Source organism: Equus asinus, chromosome 7 (genome assembly GCF_041296235.1).
Source record: "Equus asinus isolate D_3611 breed Donkey chromosome 7, EquAss-T2T_v2, whole genome shotgun sequence".
Taxonomy (NCBI): Eukaryota; Metazoa; Chordata; class Mammalia; order Perissodactyla; family Equidae; genus Equus; species Equus asinus.
In genome coordinates this window covers 73,194,867-73,219,929 of record NC_091796.1, presented here as the reverse complement: position 1 = coordinate 73,219,929, position 25,063 = coordinate 73,194,867, and the positions used below count along the sequence as shown (strand labels likewise).

The 25,063-nt window shown below is 39.0% G+C and overlaps 1 protein-coding gene across 5 annotated transcripts in view; it reads left to right on the top strand.

The window, feature by feature from the left end:
• The window catches only part of PPP2R5E (protein phosphatase 2 regulatory subunit B'epsilon), a 146,431-nt gene that overhangs the window by 104,566 nt on the left and 16,802 nt on the right, over nt 1-25,063 (top strand). For all 5 annotated transcript variants that reach the window (XM_014853691.3, XM_014853692.3, XM_070513734.1 and 2 more), the window contains 6 exons: nt 5,013-5,105; nt 21,583-21,713; nt 21,832-21,891; nt 22,533-22,641; nt 24,045-24,098; nt 24,203-24,253. In XM_014853691.3, the coding sequence (XP_014709177.1) occupies nt 5,013-5,105; nt 21,583-21,713; nt 21,832-21,891; nt 22,533-22,641; nt 24,045-24,098; nt 24,203-24,253 (498 nt within the window). The remainder of the gene's footprint in view (nt 1-5,012; nt 5,106-21,582; nt 21,714-21,831; nt 21,892-22,532; nt 22,642-24,044; nt 24,099-24,202; nt 24,254-25,063) is intronic.

The window sequence follows — 25,063 nt, the reverse complement described above, 5'->3', positions numbered from 1 at the left end:
CTCTTTTGAGTGGGTGGACTTCTTGTCATGTCTTATTCTTAATGCTTGGCATCAGTTCATAGAAGTGCAATGTAGTCTAGAAGAAATTTGAAAAACAAAACAAACAAAAAAAGATAATCTGCTCAGGAGAGTTCCACATCTTACAGTGGAAAAGACAGGGAGAGAGATGTCTTCAGAGCTTCAACTTGTCTTTTCTACACCCCGGAGAAGAGACAGCAGACCACTCTTGCGATTTGCAAAAGCTTTTTGAGTTCTCTAAATCGTGATCCCCATAGATGTGAATTTCTCCTAAAGTACAGTAAAGTTTAACTCAGAATTTTGGTTAATTCTTCCAAAGCTTAATGACTCTATAAAATATAGGACCAAATTAATTTCTAAAGCTCCTTTTTTTTGTTTTTGCTTTTTCTCCCCAAATCCCCCCAGTACATAGCTGTATATTTTTAGTTGTGGGTTCTTCTAGTTGTGGCATGTGGGACGCCGCCTCAACATGGCCTGATGTGTCCCTCCATGTCTATGCCCAGGATCTGAACCGGTGAAACCCTGGGCCTCTGAAGCGAAGTGTGTGAACCCAACCACTCAGAAATGGGGCCAGCCCCTAAAGCTCTTAAACTAAATTCTGCCACCAAAAATCTCTAGCTTACACTGTGTCATTACTACAGGAACATTAACCATTAGTTCATCTGAAATTCTAAAACCAGAGCAACAGGCAGGAATGATGATGAGACCTCTACCCTTATGAATATAAAGTCACAAACTGTATTCCAAAATGGGCTGATTTCATCTGTGTAGACATCCTATTCGAACCTGTAAGCCTCTTGTCCTCTCTTTAGCTCAAGGGGAAATATGACTGATGCTGGATCAGGTAAAGGAAACCTACTCTTAAAATTCAGAAATCAGTCTTCCTTCATAGTAAAGGTCAAGTCAACCTACTCTTAAAATTCAGAAATCAGTCTTCCTTCATAGTAAAGGTCAAGTCAGTAGGCACACTGTTGCCTTCACCCTCTATTGCTTTACGGAAGTCTTTGTATAGGCTACTGACTTGTCTCAGGAATCCTGTCTTTCCGTTGTGTATTCTGACTCCACATGTTAGTCACTTTTCCGTTTTCACTGCTAGGTGGTTTTAGTATTGGCAAGAGCACTCATTGAATGTTTAAGAAATCTCCTTTTCAGTTCACGGTAAGTCTTTCTTGTCAGAGTGACCCATCGCTCAATTCAACACTTCCTTTTTTTTTTTTTTTTAAAGATTTTATTTTTCCTTTTTCTCCCCAAAGTCCCCCAATACATAGCTGTATGTTTTTAGTTGTGGGTCCTTCTAGTTGTGGCATGTGGGATGCTGCCTCAGCATGGCCTGGTGAGTGGTGCCATGTCTGCACCCAGGATCCGAACCAGCTAAATCCTGGGCCACCAAAGCGGAGTGTGCAAACTTAACCACTCGGCCACGGGGCCAGCCCCAACACTTCCCTTTTTAATTGATGCAACAGTCTGTTTTTCTGACCGAAACGTAGCACTTTCTTAGACCTTTTCATTTTTTCTTCACTCCAGCATTAGCCATGCCCCTCCTCTTCTGGACCACATTTTACAAGGAAGCACAGGGGTTTTACCAAATATCTGACAATAGTGGTTGGCTAGGTGTGTTCCCTAGCTAATTGAGTACTCCTGCACACCTCTTCTTTGATTTAAATTTGTGGCCCATACAAAATTACTCATTATAACAAATCATGGCTCTTTGGGGATATTTAAAAATAGAAGAAGTATTAAATCCACAAATTTTTAGTTCAAATATGTCAAAGGGTCTACTGTATGTGTGTTACTTTGTCTCTTCTATTACCTGTATTGGTATCTTTTAAACTGGTATCCCATAATTACCATGGTTATTCTTTGTGTGTTTTCTGAAATTGGGTCTGTCTGTCCAGCAGAATACAACTTGCAGGACTTCCATTTACAATTAAGGGATTGTCTGTAATACTTTACGCTTGAGACTGAGAACAGGAATGCTCAGGTCTTTTTACTCGTGTTCCATGGAGAATTCACTTCTGTGACCTTGGAAAGTGATTTATCCTCCCCAGTCCTCAGTCTTTCCTTTTAGAAACTCCAGGGAGATTTTTGATTCTGAGGTAAAATCTGTCTCTGAAGTGTAGAGAATATTTATGCTTATTAATAAATGTGTCTGAAGTGTTTCCACCAAACTGTTTTAAACCATAACTGCTTTCAAGGGATCAGAGGAGAGAGAGCAGTTTGCCAATTCCACTGGAAAACCTGCCAGCCCACAAGTCAGGCCTGAAAGATGAGAATCTCTCCACTTTGTGGGAATCAAAAGAGAGATGAAATCCCCTTTTATGGATTATTTGAATAAGGCTGACATTCTATTTGTAAAACTAAGAGTTGAAAGATTAGTGTATTGAAAAAAGAACAATTCTTCTAGGAGGTGTTGGGATGCAGGCATTATGACTGGAAGTACAGCTTGACAATGTTCAGATCATTGGGAAAGAAGTTTTTCTGATTTCAGAGAGTTTCAAAGAGAAAAACATAGTTTTATAAAGATGTAAAATCTTACTGTGAACACCTAGTCAAGTGTTAAGTTAGCATCTGAAGATGCCTTAGGTTAGTGCTGTCTGTAGACCCTCAGGGAGTTCCTGAGACCTGATTTTCAGTGGCCTGCAAGGTCAAATCTGGTTTTACAATAATACTAACTTGAGCTCTTTTCGTTGTGCTGAAATTTGCACTAATAGTTGTAACAGCAATGGTGGTTGAAACTGCTGTTGTGTTAGCACAAATCAAGGCAGTTGTGCCAAACCTGCCTAGTAGTTGTATTCTTCACTGTCATGCGCTTACAATTTAAAAAAAAAAGCCAATTTCAATTAAGAATGTTCTTGAAGAAGCAGCAAAAATTATCAGTTTTATTAAATCTTGACCTTAGGGTACACATTTTAAAAAGTATTCTTCATGACGCTATGGGAAGTAGGCATAAAGCGCGTCTGCTGCTTCCTGAAGTGGAAGGCTTGTCTTGTGCTGGAGCCCTGGTGTGACTCTTTGAGCTCTGAGCCAAACTAGCTGTCTTTTCGTGAAATGCCGTTTTTACTTGAAGGAATGCCTGACAAACTATGGTTGTTCCCACTTGGGTATTTGGTAGATGTTTTCTCTAAAACAAACGAAGAGAATAGTTGTTACCACTGATAAAATTACAGCATTCAAGCAAAACTTAGAATTTTGGAAAACATGTAACTGTCTTGTATCTGTCATCTTAAGCTTTATAGCTTCCCAAAGATTAAAGAGTTTTTTGGTAAAATTGGAGATATTAAGGAATGTGACTTTTTTTGATGTTGTATAATGAAATGTGTCCATATTTGAAAAATCTGCGTAACTCAGTGAACCAATATTTTCTAGCTGTCCAGTGAATGATGTTGGTAAACCACCTGGGTAAAAATCCATTCAAAGTGCGGGACAGGTGACTGGATTCAGTGTGACAGAGTATGACACATTCATTGATATGGTTTCAGATCCCACGTTGCATTTTTAAGAAATGACTTTGAGTTTTGGTGTAGTATCAAAGAAGAATATCCACAATTAAGTAAAAAGTCTATGAAAATACTCTCCATTTTTCATACTACTAGATCTATGTGAGGCTTAGTTTTGTTTGTATGCGTCAACCAAAACAATATAGTACAGCAGATTGAATACAGAAGCAGATAAAAATCTGTCTTCTAATATGTCATTAAAGAGATTTACAAAAATAAAAAACAATGCTCTTCTCAATAATTTTTTCGGAAATTATTTTTCACAAAAATATTTTTAACATGTATTCTATTGTTTAAAAATGAAATAAGTACATATTTAAATTTTCTCAGTTTTTATTTCTAATTATATGTGTCTCATATAAACAAAAGCTTTTCGGAGTATTCAATAATTTTTAAGTGTAGAGGCGTGAGACTAAAAAGCTTGAGAATGCAGTGTTAAGTAGTGGCAGTGGTGGTAGGTGTTAGTCGCTGTATAGAGGGGTTTATGTATATATTATCACATTTAATCTTAGGGATTACCAGCCCCATTAGACACTTGAAGAAACAGACCTTTAGAGAAATTAACTTGCCTGGAGTTACACAGTTAGTAAGGGACAGAGCTAGGCTTCCAGGCCAGTGTCTGTCTCTTAAAAGTTCTGGTTTTGGTACATTGTGGTAGACTACTCTGGGATCTAATGTATACTTTAACACAGATTTATTTTGCAAAGAACATAAACATGATCCCCCACTGCTTATCAGCACAGTTACTTGAGGTTGCTCTGCAGATGAGGATATTCTCCTCCACCATCACATATTGCTTAGAGGAATGTAAATTGCCATAAACTTTCTGAAAGCAGATTTGGCCCTGAGTGTGGAAAATCCTGAAATGTTTAGATATCTTTTGATTTAACAATTCCACTTCCAGAAATATTTCCTCATGAAATAATTGAGGACGTGCCCACTGATGTATGTTATATGAGGTACGTTGTGGCATCATTTGAGAGAGAAGTAATTCACAAACTGCTTAAATGTCTAAGTATAGGAGATTGGTTAAATTAGTTATGAATAAATAATTATTCATTATAAATTATGTATTATGGACTACTTGTAGCTACTAAGAATGATGGCTTAGATGTTAACATAATTGCTCACAATATATTGTTTCTATGGTAAAAGTAGTTTGAAAACTATATAAAAATATAGTACATTGATATGCTGTAGAAGTATGGAGAGAAATTAGGAGGTTTATACATTAAAATGTTAACAGTAGTTATCTCTGAATGGTGAGATTATGGGGGATGTTTATATGCTTTGTAGCTGTATTTTCAGATTTTTAATTTAAAAAGTTTAAAAAACATACAGCTGTGAGCCACAGGAAAGGGTAGTATAGTCAGTCAATTGATATCAAAACCCAACTTTGTAAGCCCTGTCAGTTTTAGTGTTACAGGCTTTTTATGGTTTTGGATACTATTCTCAGTGAACTGTACTTTAAAATTAACTATAATCTGTTTGTTGCAGCTTGTATATGAATTTTTCATACGATTTTTGGAAAGCCAAGAATTCCAACCCAGCATTGCCAAAAAATACATAGATCAGAAATTTGTCTTACAGGTAAGCAAATTCTTCTGATTGTGTGTGTATTTGTTACTCGGTTGATAACACTTTATCTCATTTTCTCTTGATGTTTGTTGAAAAATCTTGCAATGACAGTTGTGTCACCTTGTAAATAAATGTTTATACATAAGTCAGTTTCCATTATTGCCCATTAATAGTAACAGGCACCTCTCTAATTTATTGTGCTGGAAATTAATTCCATTTTAAACAGTGAGGAATGCTAATGCCTAAATCCCTGCAGTTTTCTCTCCTAAAATTTCATTATAAAGGAATTTCATTTACATAACCTTAGTTTGTGTGACTCTTTATGTAACTTGAAAACTTCTATTTCCATAAGGATTCTTAAGGAACTGTTGCCTAGATCTGTTAAAATCGAGTAAGTGTGGTCTAGAGCATAAGTAACCTTTACCAGATAGTCACAGGCAGTCCTGGTGAGCTTTCACAGCTAGGAATTAGCACAGCTTAACCCTTTAGAGTTCTCCCAAAGGGATTAACTCTCACCTATCTGTATGAAACTACTCAGGGTATGTATTTTTCTTGATGTGTCGTTTTACGTTTAAAACTATATACCACATCTTTCTTTTTATCTGCAACCTGGGTGCTTTTATGGCACTGAATGGATAGGTAACATCTCCTTGCTCTTGTTGTTAACATTCATCTATAAAAATGGGTACTTGAGCCAACTGGTGTCTGGACTGTTGTAGCTCCTTTGTAGGTGATTAATGGCACATCTCATGTAGAGAAGAATAAGAATCTATTTCCTAGTGAGCCAATAAGCAGAACTTCAAACTTAAAACAATATTTGGGCAGGAAACTGATCTCCTGTGCCTTACCTGAATAAAGGTTGACCTTCATGATGACGCCATTCCCTGTCCTTAATTAAATTAATCAATTTAGAATTCTGGATGTGTTAGATTGAGAGGCTTTGGAGAAGTGAGGTTGGAGGTATGGATAGAGAGGTGGCTACATGGATCACTGAGTAAATAGGTAGATTGATCCGGATCCTTATACTAAGGAGGCAAAATGCTTTTCAGACAAAACCAAAGCAAGACGTAACAGGTCTGTGTTTTCTATTGGAAAGTCCTTGCATTTATGTAGCACTGTATAGTTGTCAGAGCATCTTTACATATATTATTTAATTTGATTTGTACAACAATCTAGAATAGACATGGCTCAGTGTTATGCCCATTTTATGGATGAATAAACAGAAGTCTAAAAAGATTATCCAGTTTTCCCAAGCACATTTCCTATTCTGGTTTTCTGTCCATTATGCCATGATGCCTCCTTGTGATCCCCTCACTATAGCTTGGAATGATTTCAAGGAGTAGCCGTCGCTTCTTAACACTAATGAAATAACAAGGTTCTCTTATATTTACGGTAAATTAAATTGCCCAAGAGGATCAGATAATGATTCAGTAGTAAAGCCTGTGTTTAGTTGACATGGAAACAGTAAATCCTACGATCTTGCTATGAAGCCAGTGCTTTTCTTACGTGAAAAGCATGCAGGGCCTAGCTCAGTGTGCTCTCCATGGTAGATGGGTACTCTTGATAATAAAGCTCATAAGATTAAAACATCCGAGAAACCCAGACTTGGAAGGGACATTTTGGGTTCTCTGTTCTACTTCTTTACCCAGTGAATCAGTCTCCTTTGCGACTCTGATAAGGGGTGACCTCTGCTTGCCCTTTTTCAGTGAGGAAGGGCCGTATACACAGGCAGATTGTTTCATTTTTGTTAGGAAGGTCGTTTTTATGTTGACCCTCCTTATACCTTGTACCCTTTGGCCTTATTTCCCCAGAATAGCCCCTTAGTAAATCACTAGTCCAGACATAACCTTTCAGGTCTTATAAGACAGCTTTTGTGTTTACCTCTTGGTTCTTTTTCTCTAGCATAGTGGTTGCAATTCAGGTGCTTGTAGGCTCATTTTTAGAAAGTCTGGGGGTCAGACGATAGGAGGGAGACCAGCTGCTGCTGAAGGAGCTCTGGCTGCCCCTCTTCCTCCAGTTATTCCCAGACTGTTTTTCCCCCAAGAAAAACAGAAATCCAGATTTTTATGTGAAATTTTCTGATAGATCTAAAATCCTGTTCTGGATGCACTAAACCCATCTGCCTTCTGCACCTAGCCTACCAGCTGTCAATATGCGTTCTCTGCTCTAGACTGAGTCCTTGGTTCTGTCAACCTGGCTCATTTGTCAGCTTTTGAAGTCTTCAACGTGTGTCCGTTTGTCTTCAAGGATGCCATCTATGAACACAGTGCCCTGAGCCCGGGCCGGCCAGCGCAGTGTACAGTTGAATTCTCTCTTCCCTTGTCTGGAGGCTGGATTTCTTAAAGGGGAAGTTTCATGAGCTCTTCTTTCTGTTCCATGACACTGCTAACTTATGTTAAGCTTGTGGTCTTAACTGACTTTTAATTTAGCTTTATATATGTCGTCGTAAAGCCATATTTTCCCTTGTTCTTGTTCTATATGCAGTTTGCTTTTTTACTTAGGATTTGACCTATATTCCTATGGAATATCATTTCTACCCAGCCTTTTGAAGTCTTTCTGGGTCTTGATTCTGTCAGTTACCTTATTCACTGTGTCTTCCATCTTTATCACATCTGTGACGTTCTTAAATGTTGGCCTAACTATTACTCATGTATGGCATTGATTAAAATTGTTAAAATAGCCAGGACTGAAGATAGGCCTGTGGCATGCTTTTAGCAACTTTCCTTTATTTAAACACAGATTCATTAATCAGTTTTTTTTTAAAGATTGGCACCTGAGCTAACAACTGTTGCCAGTCGTCTTCTTTTTTTTTGCTTTTTCTCCCCAATTCCCCCCAGTACATAGTCGTATATTTCAGTTGTGTATCCTTCTAGTTGTGGCATCTGGGATGCTGCCTCAACATGGCCTGACGAGCGGTGCCGTGTCCGCGCCCGGGATCTGAACCAGCCAAACCTTGGGCCACCGAAGCAGAGTGCGTGAACTTAACCACTCAGCCGCGGGGCCAACATGCAGTTTTTGAATTTCATCCTTGAGCCAGTTAGAAATTTACTTTAGAATGTTATCATCCTTCTCGCACGTTTAGATTTTGTTCATAAAGAGGGTGTAGAGACTCTGTCAGATGCTATGGTAAAAGCTAGGACTTCATGTTTACAGCATCCCCTCATCTACGGGCCTTGGAACTTTATCATAAAAAGGAATGCCATTTGTCTGCCACGGGGCAGTAGTGCTTCTGGGGGCTACTGCTATTTATTGGTAGTGTTTCTCTGAGTACTTACAAACCATGGGATTGATTGTCCCAAGTTTTGTAGGAGCTAAGAAGTAAAGTATGAATTGTGAAGTCCACTTACTGTATATTTTTAGCCCCTGCCTCATTTTTACAACTGTTGCCTTCTTTACCTTTCTTCTGCTGGTCTATTAATGAACTCGACTTTAAGACCAGGTCTCACCCTAGTTGCTGAGTCAGTCGTGAAAGGGACAGGCAGGGTATTGGCAGAATCAACAGCACCATTGAGCACTGAGTAGTGCTTGAATGTAATCATATGGCTAACCAGTGCATTAACTGTCATGTTGGGGATGAGCCCTGGGTACCAGTTAGCTGCCGTTTTCCAGAATACCTGTTTATTCAGGCTGGTAACCTATAAAGTTGGCCTCCTGTCCCTTTTCCTATCCTTTAGTCGGCTGATGATTTAACTGGGATCCCAGCACCTTCTAAGAGTAGGGCGCCCATCTCCTGTCTCCTTCTCCTGAGCTCCCTTCCTGGGAGGTTTGGTCCTGACTTGAGACCTGCTTGGACCTTTTGGAGCTTGAGGCATTATTGCTGAGATTCCACCCTGTTATCCCCGGTCCCTCCCCACCCTCCTCCTCCTGCTGCCATGCCTTAAGTGTCCTGAGGGGGCAGGTCCTTCACTTTTCTGTCCTGTGTAGTCAGCTCATTCATTTTTCACACCTGCTCTTTTGCCCTGCTTGTTTCTCTACCCCGCAGGCTCCCATGGTGCCACCTGGTGCTGGTGTGTTTTGTACTGAAGTCTGGTTCTCCTGTGACATGACAACCCTCATACTTTTCCCTTTTGCAAGTCAGGATGACATTTACCTCATTCCTTTTCTTTGAGCAGATTTCTTATTCTCTGTGGATTCTCAAAGATCTCAGAAAGGGTTTTTGTGATCTTAACAAAACATTTTTATTCAGTTAGACATAATTTGTTCTAGCCATAAGATTTAAACTTATTTTCTATAGCTGCATTCTTTTTTTTCCTTCTTCTCCCCAAAGCCCCCTGGTACATAGTTGTATACTTTTAGTTGTGGGTCCTTCTAGTTGTGGCATGTGGAACGCCACCTCAGTGTGGCCTGATGAGTGGTGCCATGTCTGCACCTGGGTTCTGAACCGGTGAAACCCTGGGCCGCTGAAGCAGGGCGCACAAACTTAACCACTCGGCGCTGGGACCATCCCCAGTAGCTGCATTCTTTACAGCCTATTCTGACTCTCATTCCCCTGTCAGTAAAGACAGGCAAAATAAGAATGGAGCTATTTTAACATGATATGGTGGAAAGAGTTAGAAAGCTCTAGATTTGAATCTTGATTCCCCTATGTACTCTAAGTATTGTAGGAGCTGAGAATATGAGCTGCGGGGTAAGAAGAAACTGCATTCAAACCCTGGCTTTTCTCCCTACTTGCAATATGGTTTTCAGCAAGTTAACACACTTGCTGCCCAAGCTCAAGTTTCCTCATTCATGACATGAGGATAACAAGATAAATGAAATACTGTTAAGTAAAATAGGATATACCCCGAAAGTAACAACTGTTAAATCTGCTTAATTGAGTTGGCACTATGGATACAAAGGCAGGCTCCCTACCTTCAGTCTTAAACAGGTACGGAAAACGTGGACAGGTTATTGGCTGTTCTGAGCTGCAGTGTTTTCTTCTGTAAAATGGCAATAACAGTCACCTCTCTTACAACAATTAGGCTTATTGTGATATGACATAAAAATTTCTGCTGGTATCATGCATGGGGCATAGTAGTTGCTCATTAAATATTAATTCCTCTTTTCATGCCCTCCTCATGTTATATTCTCTGCCGACATTAGTAGGGAGTCTTATTTTTCTTGATTCCAATATTAATTTTAAAATCTCCACCTTTTGAAACAATTTAAGAATTTATATGAAACATAAAATTTGGCAAAGGAATGCTTGAATAAATTTAGAAATGTAACACATTCCTAGATGGGAAGACTTGCCATTGTAAAGATATCCATAGAATCTCCAATTTAATTCATATATTTAATGTAATTCTAATTAAAATTTCAGTAGTTTGCTTGAAAATTTCAGAGTTCATAAAATAGAAATTTTTGAAAAATAAAACTAATGATATGATACTTTACCTATTAGATATTAAAACGTATTATATAGTTACTTTAAAACACTGTGTATAGGAGACTAGAACATAATAGAGGCTTGGGTGGAAAAAACTCTCCTACTGTGCCAAGAAACCTGTAAAAAATGTACCAATAAATAGGTAGGTGCATATATATATATAAAATTGTTACAATCCTCTGAAGAGGAAATCTGATAGTATTCTACCTAAATTTTGACTAAGCAATTCCAAGAGAACTATCAGATATGTCTATAAAGATAAATGTACAAGGATATTGAATGCATTATTGTCAATAATTATCAGAAAATTGGAAACAGTTTAGAAGTCCCTCAGTAGGGGATTGGTTGAATAAACTGTGGACATGCATGTAATGGGATATTCATCAGTTGGTGAAGAGAATGAGATAGAGCTACACGTGATCTGTTTGTAAGTGAAACATGAGCATCATAGAACAGTATGATTTTTTGAACCTGAGTCTGTTATTTTAGGGAAAAGGAGTGTTTGTGTATGCACTAAAAATTTTGGAAGGAGATACTGCAAATTGTTGTTAATTGTCTGGTGGAGGTGATTATGTGTTGTGATGATAGTCACGTTCTAATTTTATCTTTCTCTATTTTTTGCGTTAAAAAGTGAACGTGTATGTTAGAATCAATAAGAATAGTAAGAAATATTTCAGTTACAAGTACATTCTCGTTTTGTTGCCTTGAGTTTTTAATGAACCTCAGCTGATCCTGCGCATTAGCCTTCCGAAGACTGTTTTTGTAAGACTGTGCCATTCTGTTAGACTCAACATGTGCTGTGTTTCCTTCCTTTCATCGTTTGTATGATGATGTCCCTTTAAAACCTGAAGCTTGATGGAAAGCTTCTTGTGTTCCTTCAAGAGCCCTTTTCAGTGCCTCTCGTTTTTCTTCCTCATCAGGAAGTGGTATAGATTAGAGGTTAAGTGTCCTGACTGGTGTGAATTCAGGCTCTGCCGGTTTTTAGTGTGTGACTTTGGGAAAGTTATATAACCTTCTGTGCCTCAGTTTCCTCATCTGGAAAGTAGATGCAAACATCCATAATAGAATAGTAATGCCATTGTAAAGTGGTTATGGAGATTTACGAAGTGAACACATATACAAACACTTAGAACAATTCCTGACACAGAGAGTAAGTGTTCAGTAAATGTTATGCTGCTCCTGTCACTATTGTTTTTATTAGAATCATATCTTGTTTTGAGAACCTTCTTTTGCTATATTTTCTAGAATAGGCTCAGTACCATGAAGTCATATGGTGTTAGTCTGTCATGTCTTACCTAGCATGTTATGAAGTTTTTGAAATTTTGACTTTTTGCATTCTAAAAATAACCTTTTGGACTCCACTCATATGGTTCTTCTCTGGCTGTTGGGATTTTTAAAAAAATTTTTTCTCATTAATTTCTTTTTATTGTGGTCATAAAAGCTTATAACATAGTGAGATTTCAGTTGTACATTATTGTTTGTCATACACCATAAAAGTACGCCCTTTGACCCCTTGTGCCCACCCTCCATCCCCTTTCCCCCAGTAACCACTAACTTATTCTCTTTGTCTGTAAGTTTGTTTATATTCCACATATAAGTGAAATCATGTGGTGTTTGTCTTTCTCTGTCTGGCTTATTTCACTTAACATGATGCCCTCAGGGTTCACTCATGTTGTTGAAAAGGGACGATTTTGTCTTTTTTATGGCTGAGTAGTATTCCGTTGTATATATATATATATATATATATATATATATATATATATATATACCACATCTTCTTTATCCAATCATCTGTTGATAGGCACTTGGGTTGCTTCCACGTCTTGGCTATTGTGAATAATGCTGCAATGATCATAGGGGTGCATAAGTCTCTTTGAATTGTTGATTTGAAGTTCTTTGAGTAAATACCCAGTAGTGAGAGAGCTGGGTCATATGGTAGTTCTATTTTTAATTTTTTGAGAAATCTCCATACTGTTTTCCATAGTGGCTGCAGCAGTTTGCATTCCCACCAGTAATGGATGAGGGTTCCCTTTTGTCCACAACCTCTCCGACATTTGTTGGTTTTTGTCTTGGTGGTTATAGCCATTCTAACAGGTGTAAGGTGGTATCTAAGTGTAGTTTTGATTTGCATTTCTCTGATGATTGGTGATGTTGAGCATCTTTTCATGTGCCTGTTGGCCATCTGTATATCTTTTTTGGCAAAATGTCTGTTCATATCTTCTGCCCACTTTTTGATTGAGTTGTTTGTTTTTTTGTGGTTCATTTGTGTGAGCTCTTTATATATTATGGAAATTAACCCCTTATTGGATATATGGTTTGCAAATATTTTCTCCCAGTTGTTGGGTTGTTGTTTCATTTTGATCTTGGTTTCGTTTGCCTTCCAGAAGCTCTTTAGTCTGATGAAGTCCCACTTGTTTATTTTTTCTTTTGTTATGTTGGGATTGTTTTCAAATGTTAAATGTAGTACCTCATGTCCTTGAATTCTCATCAGTTCCCCTTCACCAGCTGCTTTCTTCCAGTCAGTGTGAGAAGTGAAAGTTCATTAGTGCCAGGAGCATGTACTTTTTGTTATGTGAGAACCAGGCTCGTTCACATCTTTACAGAGGCCAGACAAGTGGTACATAATGAAGTAGTCTGGATGTGACAAAAAGGAGCGATGGGAACAGCGGTGACCCAGAGAGCTGGGATCCTGCTGCCTCTGCTCCTGTTAACTGTTGGCCAGTAGGTATGTGGGCCCAGTGTTGCTAGATCTCTTTTTCAAGAGAAGCTGGAAATTCAGAGTTTTGTATGGACCAGACAAAACAGTCTGTGATTTGTACCTGTGAAGGATTTGCTCTTTTATATTTAAGAATAGTCTGCCTGGCTTGTTTAAATCGCGTTGTAATTTTTATTAAATCTAGATTTACATAACTTTTAGCATTTCTTGTGTACTTAGTCTAAGTCTTTATACAAGAAAGCTGTCAGAGATTTATCAAAGATAGTCAGTTGATTACATAGTGCAGTTCTGTCTATGGTAGTGTAGTTGATTTCAGACTCAGGTAACTTGGTAACTGCCTTCTATAGCTTTGAGTGTATAGGCTTGCCCAGGCTTATGGAACATCTTTGTCTTTTCCCAGTAGAGATAATGTTCATCTGTATTAGGAGCGTTGAGAAAACGATTTCTTTATGATCTACCCTGCCTTGCCCAGACTAAAATGAATTGCCAAACCTTGAATTATTTCATTGGGTGCATGATTGTGGCAAGAGTTTAGCAGTGTATTTCTAGAGACTGCTTTCAACCACTCTGCAAATCTGAAAAGCAGTCAGTGGTTGCTAAGAGACATACTATTCAAGTATCCCCATAAACATATGTACTGCTAGAGATCGCTATTTAGTAATTTGTACCTCACATTTGCAGTTATATTTAGCTGAAAGGTGGCATAATTATATGCAGATTATTGAAATCAGTCAGCCTGTCCTTAAAAGTGACCTTTTGTTATTGTGTTTTTAAAGACTCAGGACAAATTGGATATGACTCAGACCAACCTGTTAAAAAATTTTGTTTTAAGCTGAAATAAATTCGGTGAAGCCCTGAATCTCAGCTTCAATACAAAGAACTCTATTCTAAACAAGTTCCTTGAATGTGTCAGAATGTTTACATTTCTCTCTCAGAGTCTGTAGCAAATACGTTAGAGAATTTATTTCTACTAGGAATTTTATCCGATAGCCATCATGAATTAATCATGAATTAACAGTAAATCACTTCATCCTATCCTGTCCAACTTGTAACTCAAAAACCTTAAAGAAAGTCTTCATTGCTCTGACTCCTGCATCCAGAGCCAGCTTCGTGGGCATGCGGCTCGTGCAGTGGTGCAGGGCCCTCTGTTGAGAAGGGCCCTGTGCTTGATTTAACGCTTTGCTTTGCTGTCTTGAGATTCTTACTAATTTGTGACCAGGAAGCACTGCATTTTCATTTTGCACTGGGCCCTGCAAATTCTGTAGCCAGGCCCTGCCTGCATCCCGCTAAGTGCATCATCATGTAGCATAACTGCTTTCTCTTGAAATGCTGACCAAATTGGTTGTCTTAAAGATTTAAATTGCAAGGTTTTCTTGAATCAGATAGAATGAATGCTTGAGGGAGAAAAGAAGGGACTTCTGGTTTGTGAGAAGAATGCCTGAAATTAGGAAGAAAATAAAAGATTGTTGAGTTGGTAGAGTTGTCATATTTGTATGACTTACACCTCTGAAATTTTTATACTGAATTTCCATGGGAGTCTTGAAGTCAGAATTGCTAGAAGCTTATGATGTGCAACCTTTTGATCCCTCGGCCCCCCTGTGCTTTCTCAGTGGTTGCCCTTAGGTCGGCTCCTTTCGCATCCAGAGTGGTCCTCTTGAGTTGTTGGTTCACTGGAGTCCGACTGCCATTGGCTCTTGTTTCTTGATTCTGGGCTGTTTTCTCCATGTGCATTAGTTGGTCAAGGAGAAGGTATTAGGAAGATATAATTTTTCAGGTAGTAGAATAGCTAAGGTTAAAAACAAAGCCAGAAATGTAGAGATCTGATTAGAGTTGGATGAAAGTGTTTAGAATACTGATTTCATTGATTGTCTACTTGAGGATTTCTGATATTCTTTAAGATCTTCTTGTATGTGGAATAGGGCAGGGCAACTGCTTCTTTGTTGTAGTAGAGGGCACTTGGGCTTTTTGTTTCAAGTCTTTTGCTTTTAATTTTTAAAAATAGTTTTTATTAACAAAGTAATTTCTATTTAAAAAATTCAAACATATTTATATGGTTTCTAACTAAAAATAGCAATCCCCTGCCTCTTCCTTTCCCAGCCAGAGTCTTATTCCACAGAAGTAACCACATTCAGGTCTTCTAGCTATTTGTAGTGTTTGTATTAGTATGACTGTGTACATGTTATTCACAGCTGAGGCACATATTATGCTACAATTGCATTTCTTCTGTGCTTTTTTTAAACCCCTGAAATTAATAGTTGCCTTATTTTTCACTTGCTTGCTTTCCTCTGTATTGGCCACTAGTTCATCTGTTAATCCTCTGAGAGCACCGTACAGCTCTTCTCAGTATGGCTGTGTGCATCAGCTAGACTCTCAGTTCCAGTGTTTTCTAGTAGGGCCTCCTTCCTTGAGCCCTGGCCATCCTACTCTGGTTGGCACCAGTTGCCTTATCTAGACTATGTCCACAGTGGTCATCCAGGGACTTCCTTTGCCACTCTACTGGACTCTGTCTTTACTTGCTTAGTTTCCTCTCTTTTATTTTGGAATACATCTTCTAGATGCTTCCTAAAAGAACGTGAATGGAATGTAAATTTGAAGGGGTTATAGACTCAATTTCTGTGTGGAGGAGGGTGCAGGGTGGGAGTTCCCACATACCAACAAGCAGTTCTCAGACACCAGCTGGGTGTCCTACAATTCAACTCAATTTTGACACTACGTACCTGAAGATAGTGTCAGATTGTCAGATGCATAGGTTAAGGGCTCAGTCCTGCAAGACTGACACTGCCGCTCTCCCCTGCGCCCCCCTCCCCGCGCACCCCCCCCCCCCGCCCCTATGCCAGGTTATCACCTGTGCTTCTGAGTGACTGGCTATAGATTGGAGGATCCAATGTCAGCCGCCTCCCCCCCACCACCCCTGCTTGGGTGAATTAATTTGCTAAAGCAATTCACAGAACTCAGAGACACATTTTACTTATTAGATTACTAGTTTATTATAAAAGGATATAACTCAGGAACAGCCAGGTGGAAGAGATGCATAGGACAAGGTATGGGGAAAGGGCACTTCCATGCCCTCTCCAAGCTCACCACTGTCCTGGAAATCTCCAACCTGGAAGCTCTCTAAACCCTTTTGGGTTTTTGTGTAGGCACCCCCACATAGGTGTGATTGATTAAATCATTGGCCAATGGTGATTGATTCAACCTCCAGCCCCTCTCCCCTCCCCAGAGGTCAAGGGGATGGGACTGAAAATTCCAAGCCTCTAATCACATGATTTATTCTCAGGCAGTTGGCCCCCATCCTTAGGTGCTCTCATTAACATAACAAAAGATATCTTTGCTGCTCTTACCACTCAGAAAATTCCAAGAGTTTTAGGAACTATGTGCCAGAAACAGTGGATGAAGGTTAAATATATGTTCCTTATTATAAATTACAAAGGTTTTTGAGACCTGCTTCTCTGAAAACATCTTTATTCTACCCACGTACTTGACTGACATTTTGGCTAGATATAGATTCATAGATTGGGACCCACACTCCCTCAGAAGTTTTAAGGAATTACTCCACTGTCTTCTAGCTTCCAGTGTTGGTATTGAGAGGGCCTGTGCCAGCTGAACCCCTTATCCTTTCTAGTGACGTGCTTTCTCTGTAAGCTTTTGAGATCTACTCTTTGTCCCCTGTGTCCAGAAACTTCAAAGGGATGTGCTTTGCTGTGGGTCTTTGTTCATTCATTGTACAGAGGAGATAATGGCCCTTGTCTACATTGAAACTCATGTCCTTTTTTCTGGAAAATTGGATTGAATTCTTCCTCAGATAGTTTCCTTCTCTTCATTTTTTCTGTTTTTCTATCTCCATACCTGTTTGGAATGCCTGTTAGTCATGTGTTGGACCTTCTGAATTGATCCTCAAATTTTTTAATCTTCTTTCTTCTATGTATTATCTTTGTCTTTTGGTTATACTTTCTGGGTAGATTTGCTCATTTTAATGTTCCAGCCCCTTCTGAAATTTTTGTTTCTGTTACATTTTGAATTTTCAAAAGCTCTTTTGTATTTTCTGAATATTCATCTGTAATAGCATTCTGTTTTTGTTTCAGAGATCCAGTATATTTATTTATTTCTGAGGATGTTATAGGGGTTTTTTTGCATTTTTTACCTCCTCTTTCCGTTGTGGCCATTTCCTCTGAGTTCTTTATAGTTGTTTGTTTTGGTCTCTGTCTTTTATGTTAGAATATCTGGTGATCCTTGACTTCATATTTATAGTTACATGTCAGTTATCAAAAAGCCTCTTAGAACCTGTGTGTGTGTGTGTGTGTACATGCATGCGTGTGTGGGAGACACTTGGCACATTAGACCTTACTGTTTCATTGGATACCCTCAGATATTAGTATGTCTGTAGGTGTTTCCTCTTGAGGTTGTCAGTTTCCCTGAAAAGGGACCTTCTAATCTTCTGCCTCATCCAGAATGGGAAGCTTAGACACGGAAGGCGGCTGGCAAAGGTCTCACTCTTCATCATGCAGTTTTATTTAATCCCATTATTTTCAGTAAGTGCTTCACTTAGCTGTGTGTGATGTCTTCAAAACTAGAGACTTGCTCGTTTATTCTCTCCAGACTTTGACTGTAGATCTTTAGCACACCGCACGAGACAGGGATCTGGGAAGTCTTGTTACTCCTTCTACAAACTTTCAACCAGTCCTCCTGTGTTTAGCTCCTCACACCCTTGCCACCAAATATATCTGATGCCTTCAATTCGTAAGCGTTTTAAGGGTTCTCTGGTATGAATTGGCTTGCTTCTTGTTGGCTTCCCTCCCTGCAGGCAGAATGGAAAAACAGTTAGCAGAGTGGAGAAAGAGGAAACCTAAGACAATTACCCCTTGCCATCCACCTTCTGTCTTTGAAAAGTGTGCACCTTTGTCTAATCTGCCCTCCAATCCTCTCTGCCTTGGGGCTTCTTCCATTTTTATTCCTGTACCTTCATTTCGGTGAGGATTCTAGAGGATAGAGGGTCAATCCCTCATGTCTATCTGGAAGACCCCTGCTGTCTTTTTCATGTGCCCTTCTCATTTCACTGTAGGTTTGTTATGAGGTTCAAAGGAGGGTTCTTTGGCTAAATCGCTACACAGTTCCTCCCTGTTTGTTGGCTTCAGGAAGGCTGGTTTTGTAAACTAGGAGTCAGCACATTGCCAGGTCTGTCTTTGCTCTGTAATCACTTTGGAAACTCTCCAGCTTCTTTTTTAGACAACAAGTTGCCTGTCATATTGTAGGAGGCACCATGCGCCTAGGCATTTACAGATGCTGGATTAGATTTCTCATTGCTTTTTTGTGGGGAGTGTTTGACTAAGCATGCACATATTACTCTGTTTTGGAAATCAAAGCTCATCCTACTCCCCCTTATTTTGCCCTGTGCACTATTATACTGTTGTCTCATACATCATAAAATCATTGAGTGTGTTCTATAGAGCAGCAGAAAAGAATTTATACACTGTCATTCATCTTTCTTTCTCATAGAACATGATAGATATATAATGCTTGTGGCTTTGTAAATGACTCAAGTTAGATGCCTTGTAATGCATTTTCCTTGAGGGCCTAATGAAAACATTAGTTAAGTAATTTTTGTTTAATTATTATAGTTTCATTAAACTCTTGAAATTAACACTACGTAAGCATAGTTGATTCAAGTTTTGCTAACAGTACACCCCCTCAAACCTTTTATGTTGGTTGCAAATTACTCATTAAGCCGTTTTTTACATTTAAAAATAGAAGCCAAATAAAAAAAATAGAACTCAAAAGGTTAATTATTTCCATTAGCACGGAATGGTTAGCTGAGAGATCTGATGTCATTTTATGCACGTAGTAGATAAGAGAGACTGAGCCCCTGGGGCCTTTTTGGCCCATAGGAGTCACATATCTTTCTTAGACTCTTTCCTGTGGAAATTCCTAGTTGACTTGCTCATTACTTTCCCTGTGGACTCCAAGTTTGTTCACTACTGTGTGTGTGCCCAGCAATGAGGACAATCCTTGGCACATACAAAGATTGATTGGTTGGTTGATTGATTGCATGGCTAAGTGGGCAGAGAGATGGCAGGTATTTTAACAGCCTCTTCTGTTTGGATAGGCGGCTGGTGAAGGTGTGTGCTATTGAACACTGTATGTGCCATGAACACTTCCCCACCTCAGCTCCTAATTTCTTCATGTTCAGCCTGGATGTCACTTCCTCTAGAAGCCTTCCCTGATCACTCCACTTCTCCCAAATAGAGCAGATATGTCTGCTATGTGTTTATATAACATCCTGAACCACTTATCATGCTATTTATTTATCAGTATCCTTCATTAGACTAGGCTCTGTGAAAGCAGACTGTGTCTGTCTTACTCATCATTGTATCCCTGACACCTTGCCCAGCAGTTGGCTCTTAATAGGTATACATACTTATTTGAAATATTTATTTTTTGAATGAATGAATGGATGGCATTGTGTTGCCAGAAATTGCTTGTGTCTCACTGCCTATTTTTGAAGACTGTCCTTCAGTTTGTGTTTCCTGCCATTATTCAAAGGGCGATGTTTTTTTTCTCTGTAACTGTCTTTTATTCAAAGAAAAGCACCAAACAAAAGTACGTAATTTATTTAATTTCTGCCCACTGAGTTATTCTTCTGCTGTCAGTCTCAAGCTCATGTCTTAATCACCTGAAATCGTGCTTAGGTGTGTCTTGATAGCTTTTTTTGATAATTAGGGTAGCCTGTGTGCATTTGTATGCTGTCTGTGTGCTCTTGAAATGTTTTGCTATAAGTCAACATTAGAACCATGAGTTTTGCTTTATTGTGATGATAATGAATGTTTGAAGAACTCAGTAAAATTCAAACCAGTCTCCAAGTTTGTTCTCCAGCCACAGGAACCTGCCTATTATCGTTTAAAAAAAAGTTTTATTGAAATGTAATTTATATACCATAACATTCACATTTTTAAAGTTTACAATTCAGGGGCTGGCCCTATGGCACAGCGGTTAAGTGCGCCAGTTCCTTTTTGGTGGCCCAGGGTTCACTGGTTCGGATCCCGGGTGTGGAGATGGCACCACTTGGCAAGCCATGCTGTGGTAGGCATCCCACATATAAAGTAGAGGAAGATGGGCATGAATGTTAGCTCAGGGCAGCCTTCCTCAGCAAAAAGAGGAGGATTGGCAGCAGATCTTAGCTTGGGGCTAATCTTACTCAAAAAAAAAAAGAAGTTTACAATTCAGTGTTTTTTAGTATATTCACAGAGTTGTGTAACCATCACTACTATAATTGCAGAACATTTTTATCATCCCCCAAAGAAATGGAGCAAATGGACATTTGGGTTGTTTCGAATTTTTGGCTATTATGAATCATGCTGCTATGAACATTAATGTACAAGTTTTTAGGTTGACATATTTTCTTTCTTTTTTTTTAAAGATTTTATTTTTTTCCTTTTTCTCCCCGAAGCCCCCCGGTACATAGTTGTATATCCTTCTAGTTGTGGCATGTGGGACGCTGCCTCAGCGTGGTTTGATGAGCAGTGCCATGTCCGCGCCCAGGATTCGAACCAACGAAACACTGGGCCCCCTGCAGCGGAGCGCTCGAACTTAACAACTCGGCCACGGGGCCAGCCCCTGGGTTGACATATTTTCACAGGATTCAGTTATTGACTTTAGATTACAAATGATTGGGAACTTAAAAAATATTATTCGTGTATAATATACATACAGAAATTGTAAATGTTCACCTCAATGAATATTGAGAAAATGAACACACTCATGTAACAAGAAGTAAGATGCAGAAGGAGAACATTGCCAGTATCATTGGGGACTTTGTGACGTTTGCTTTGGTTTAGGTTGTTTCATTTGCCTGTATGCTCTGGTAGAGCTGAAGGCTTATCTTAACTGTATGTTTGGAACATAAGCCCAGTAGGTAGCTTATGTTATAGTAGGGCAGTGGTTGAGATAATGGACTCTATGGCCTCAGCTGCTTGGGTTCAAATCCCAGCTCTGCCACTTATTAGCTGTGAGACCATGGGCAGGTAACTTAACATCTCTACACTGCGATTTCTCATTTGTAAAATGGGGATAAAACTACCTCATGGGAAACGTTAATGTAAAAGTAGATTGCTTAGAAAATTGCCTGATGGGAAAATTGCCTGATGATCATGCTAAGTGCTATATGTGTGTTACCTGTTATTATTATTGTTGTTCTGGTTGTTGTTATTACTGTACATCTCTTCACTAGAATATAAGCCCCTTTTCTGACTTTGTCACTGTATTCCCAAAGACTAGCACTGTGCCTGGCACATAATAGATACTCAGTAAATTTTTAAGGAAGGAAGGAAGGGGTTTTAAATAACGAGTGGCAGAATCCTAAATCCTTTCCTGAAACCACTTTTGACAGCTAATCTGTCTTTCTTTTATGACAGCTTTTGGAGCTATTTGACAGTGAAGACCCTCGGGAACGGGACTACTTAAAAACAGTCTTACACAGAATTTATGGCAAGTTTCTTGGTCTTAGAGCATTTATCCGAAAACAGATTAACAATATTTTCCTAAGGTAAGTGGAGGGTGGGGGAGAAGGAGAAGCAGAGTTGGAGGTTTTGTAGAAGTATTAAGTAAACCTCAGACATTTGAACAGAGTGTACTGACTTTATTCTTTCTGTCTTTTTTTAAAGGTTTGTTTATGAAACAGAACACTTCAATGGTGTAGCTGAACTGCTGGAAATATTAGGAAGGTAAGCACATTTTTATCTAATTGCTAATCTCAGGTGACTGTCATTCTGCAATTTAGGTTCAGGTGGCACAGGGTCACGCTGACCTAGATCTCTTGCTGTGTCTGCATCAGGGACTCTCATTTCTGTTTTCAGTGTGTTTCCCAACTGACTCTACGAGATGCAATTTCTTATTCCCCAATTGCGCAATTCTAACTTGACTGGAATGATGGAAAGAGCGAACAGTTTATGCATTGCTATAGAGACAGTACATCTAATTGCAGTCAGGCCATTTACTCCAAAACATCTTATTCTTATTAGTTTCTAGCTACTTGTCTTTTGGCATATCTTTTGAAAGTAAGTTTATAATAAATTGGAAAGATTGCCATTTCCAAGGCACTGTGTACCCAGGTGTAGTTCTTGAACAGCTGCTGCCTAGAGTAGTGGAATTAATTGGAAAGAGACAGCTGTTGTGTAGGTTTCCCTTTACTTAAGTGCATTCTTCTGAGTAACTGTGAAGTCTTGAATGCCACTAGGGTGGCTTTTGGGTTGTTTTGGACCACATGTTAACTGATGAAGATTTAACGAGATCTCAAAAGAAGAGTTTGTCTCCGTTTAGCTTGTTGTGGTAACGTTGCTAATTCCTGTCTCTTTTCTTTTCCCAGTATTATCAATGGCTTCGCTTTACCTCTTAAGGCAGAACACAAACAGTTTCTGGTGAAAGTGTTGATCCCTTTACACACTGTCAGGAGCTTATCCCTCTTCCATGCCCAGGTAGAATTTTGTACAACTGCTTTTGGAAGTCGTTTGCAAACCCACTGTTTCTTGCTATTCGTATTTACTTAATTAAAAAAAAATAAAAGACTTGTTAAAGTTTAAAATACTCCCCAAGGAGGATAAAAAGGTGTATATTCTTTTCTATGCATAGGAGAACCACGGGAATATTTTTTAAGTGGGAGGAGCATTTGTGTAGTCATCTCATTTTACACAGAACTTAGGTGACTCACCCTAGTTCACACCATTATCTATTGAACATGTTGCATATAATATAAAATGTATGTGTGCTTTTCAAATTTAGATCTTTGGACATGTGTAACCATTTTTGCCTGTTCTTAAATAATTTATGTCTTCCTCGTTTTGCATTAGTCTATCCACTGCCCTTTGCTCCCTCTTGTAGTTTATTCACAAATAAACACTCTCACGAGGAAATCAATCAGTATTTTCAGATCTTTTTATTATTATCCTCCGTTACTTTAAAAAGCCTACCCTGTCTTTTCCCCACTCTAATTTCCATACTAACACTGCCTCACATGTCACTACGGGGTACATAACTGATAGTGGCATTTGAATTTTAGTATTTCAAATTTCTGACTCTCCTCTCCCCTCAGTGAGAATGTTTTGAGTTTACATAAAAATGTAACACATTTTTCTGAGCAGTGTGTTCCTCTTTAAATGTGAAATTCTGTATTTCGAGGAAAAATTAGTCCATATGCTTCTAATTTAGAACACCATTAAGTGTTGTTTCACAAGAGTGGATTTCTTGTCCAAGAATCTTCATGAGCCCTTTTACAAATCTTGCCTCTAGTTTTTGAAATAGGATATCACATTTCGTGATCACTTAAAAGAATCTTTACCTAGATGAGTTAGCATCTGATGCAGAACTCGTCATATTTCTCCAGCTTCTGACTGTGGCAGGTACAACGTTTTATCTCCATGAAGCTGCTTTAGTTTGCATGAGCCTTTTCAGGCACTCAGCACGGTTTTTAGAAAGTGCCATCATCTCATCTCGGATTCTTCTGGAACCACAGTAGAAGCCAGTACTGTTGATGTAGCAAAGAGAGAAAGGAGGCCCATGAGCTCTAGCTCACTGTGGATGAGATGCTTTCAATATGCTGAATGTGAGATTTCACCTCTGCTTTTCATTAGCTGGGTACTTCGTGTCCCAACATTATTTAAAAAAAAATTCCCCTGGAGCCTTATTAGTGTTAATCTTTGGCTTGAAAAAGTAGCTTTTTATTTTGCCTTATATATATTTTATTTTTAAAGTGAATTGAATGTGAAGTTACTAAGATCGGAGTCTGGAAGCTTTTTAGGACGTTTTAAAAATATGTCTTTTGAGCCCTTAGTATATAGAATTTCCAATTTTGTTTTTCATTTCTTATTTCTTATTTATCTAGTTGGCATATTGTATAGTACAGTTTCTGGAGAAAGATCCTTCACTCACAGAACCAGTAAGTATTTTTTCCATAATTTCAAAAAACTTCAGAAAAGACCACTTTTCCTGGAGTGTATATGAAAAATTAAGTACCATTTGTTTTTCTCCTTTATATTTTAGGTTATTAGGGGGTTAATGAAATTTTGGCCCAAAACATGTAGTCAAAAAGAGGTAAGTGCTTCATATCAGTATGTGAATAGCTTACTAAATACTCCGCTGAGGGCCTGGCACTGAGCTCATAAGCGTGTGTAAAAATGCATTATCTCGTCTAATCCTCATTGTAGCTCTCTAAGGCAGGACTGTAAATATTCTCATTTTACTAGTTAGGAGATTGGCACTTTGAGAGGGTAAATAGCCTGCCCACGCACACTGAGGATAGTCTTTAGACCGGAACCTGCCTCCCTGATTCCTGAACCCTGAACTTTTATCACACTGCTGCTCAGCCCCAGGGAAGCCCAAGTCAGGGCCTGGTCGTGTGTCCAACTGTCTAGCTCTCTTGATGTCACTTTCCTAGTGACCACCTTCCTAGTGTGGAAGTTTTGCTGTCACTATAACGGATGCTAGAGCAACTTGCCCAAATACCCACTTTACAGCGTCATGTAATTGGGAACTTAACTATGTGCAATCTTAAAATACGTTACAGACCTTTAGTTTCAGCTGTTCACAGTGGTCCTGGAAGTCTCCAACCTACCATCGTTTTTACTTTTGCCAAGACCTCCCTGGGCATGTGCGCTGTGAGGTTTTTGTGGAGGGGTGAGCTCTTAGCTTGGAGGTGAGCCTAGCTGGACCCCAGATCCATATCCGCTCTTCCCGCAAGGTCAGAAACCATGTGGAAAATGGCCCCAGGCAAAAAGGTCACCTGTTAGTTTTACATTTTGGGAGTAGTTTGGAAGAACTTCTGTATGTATCTTGACAAATGGCAAGAGTCTACTATATTTTGCTCTTAACAGAAACATCCTTCTTCTCAAATCAGCTTCAGTT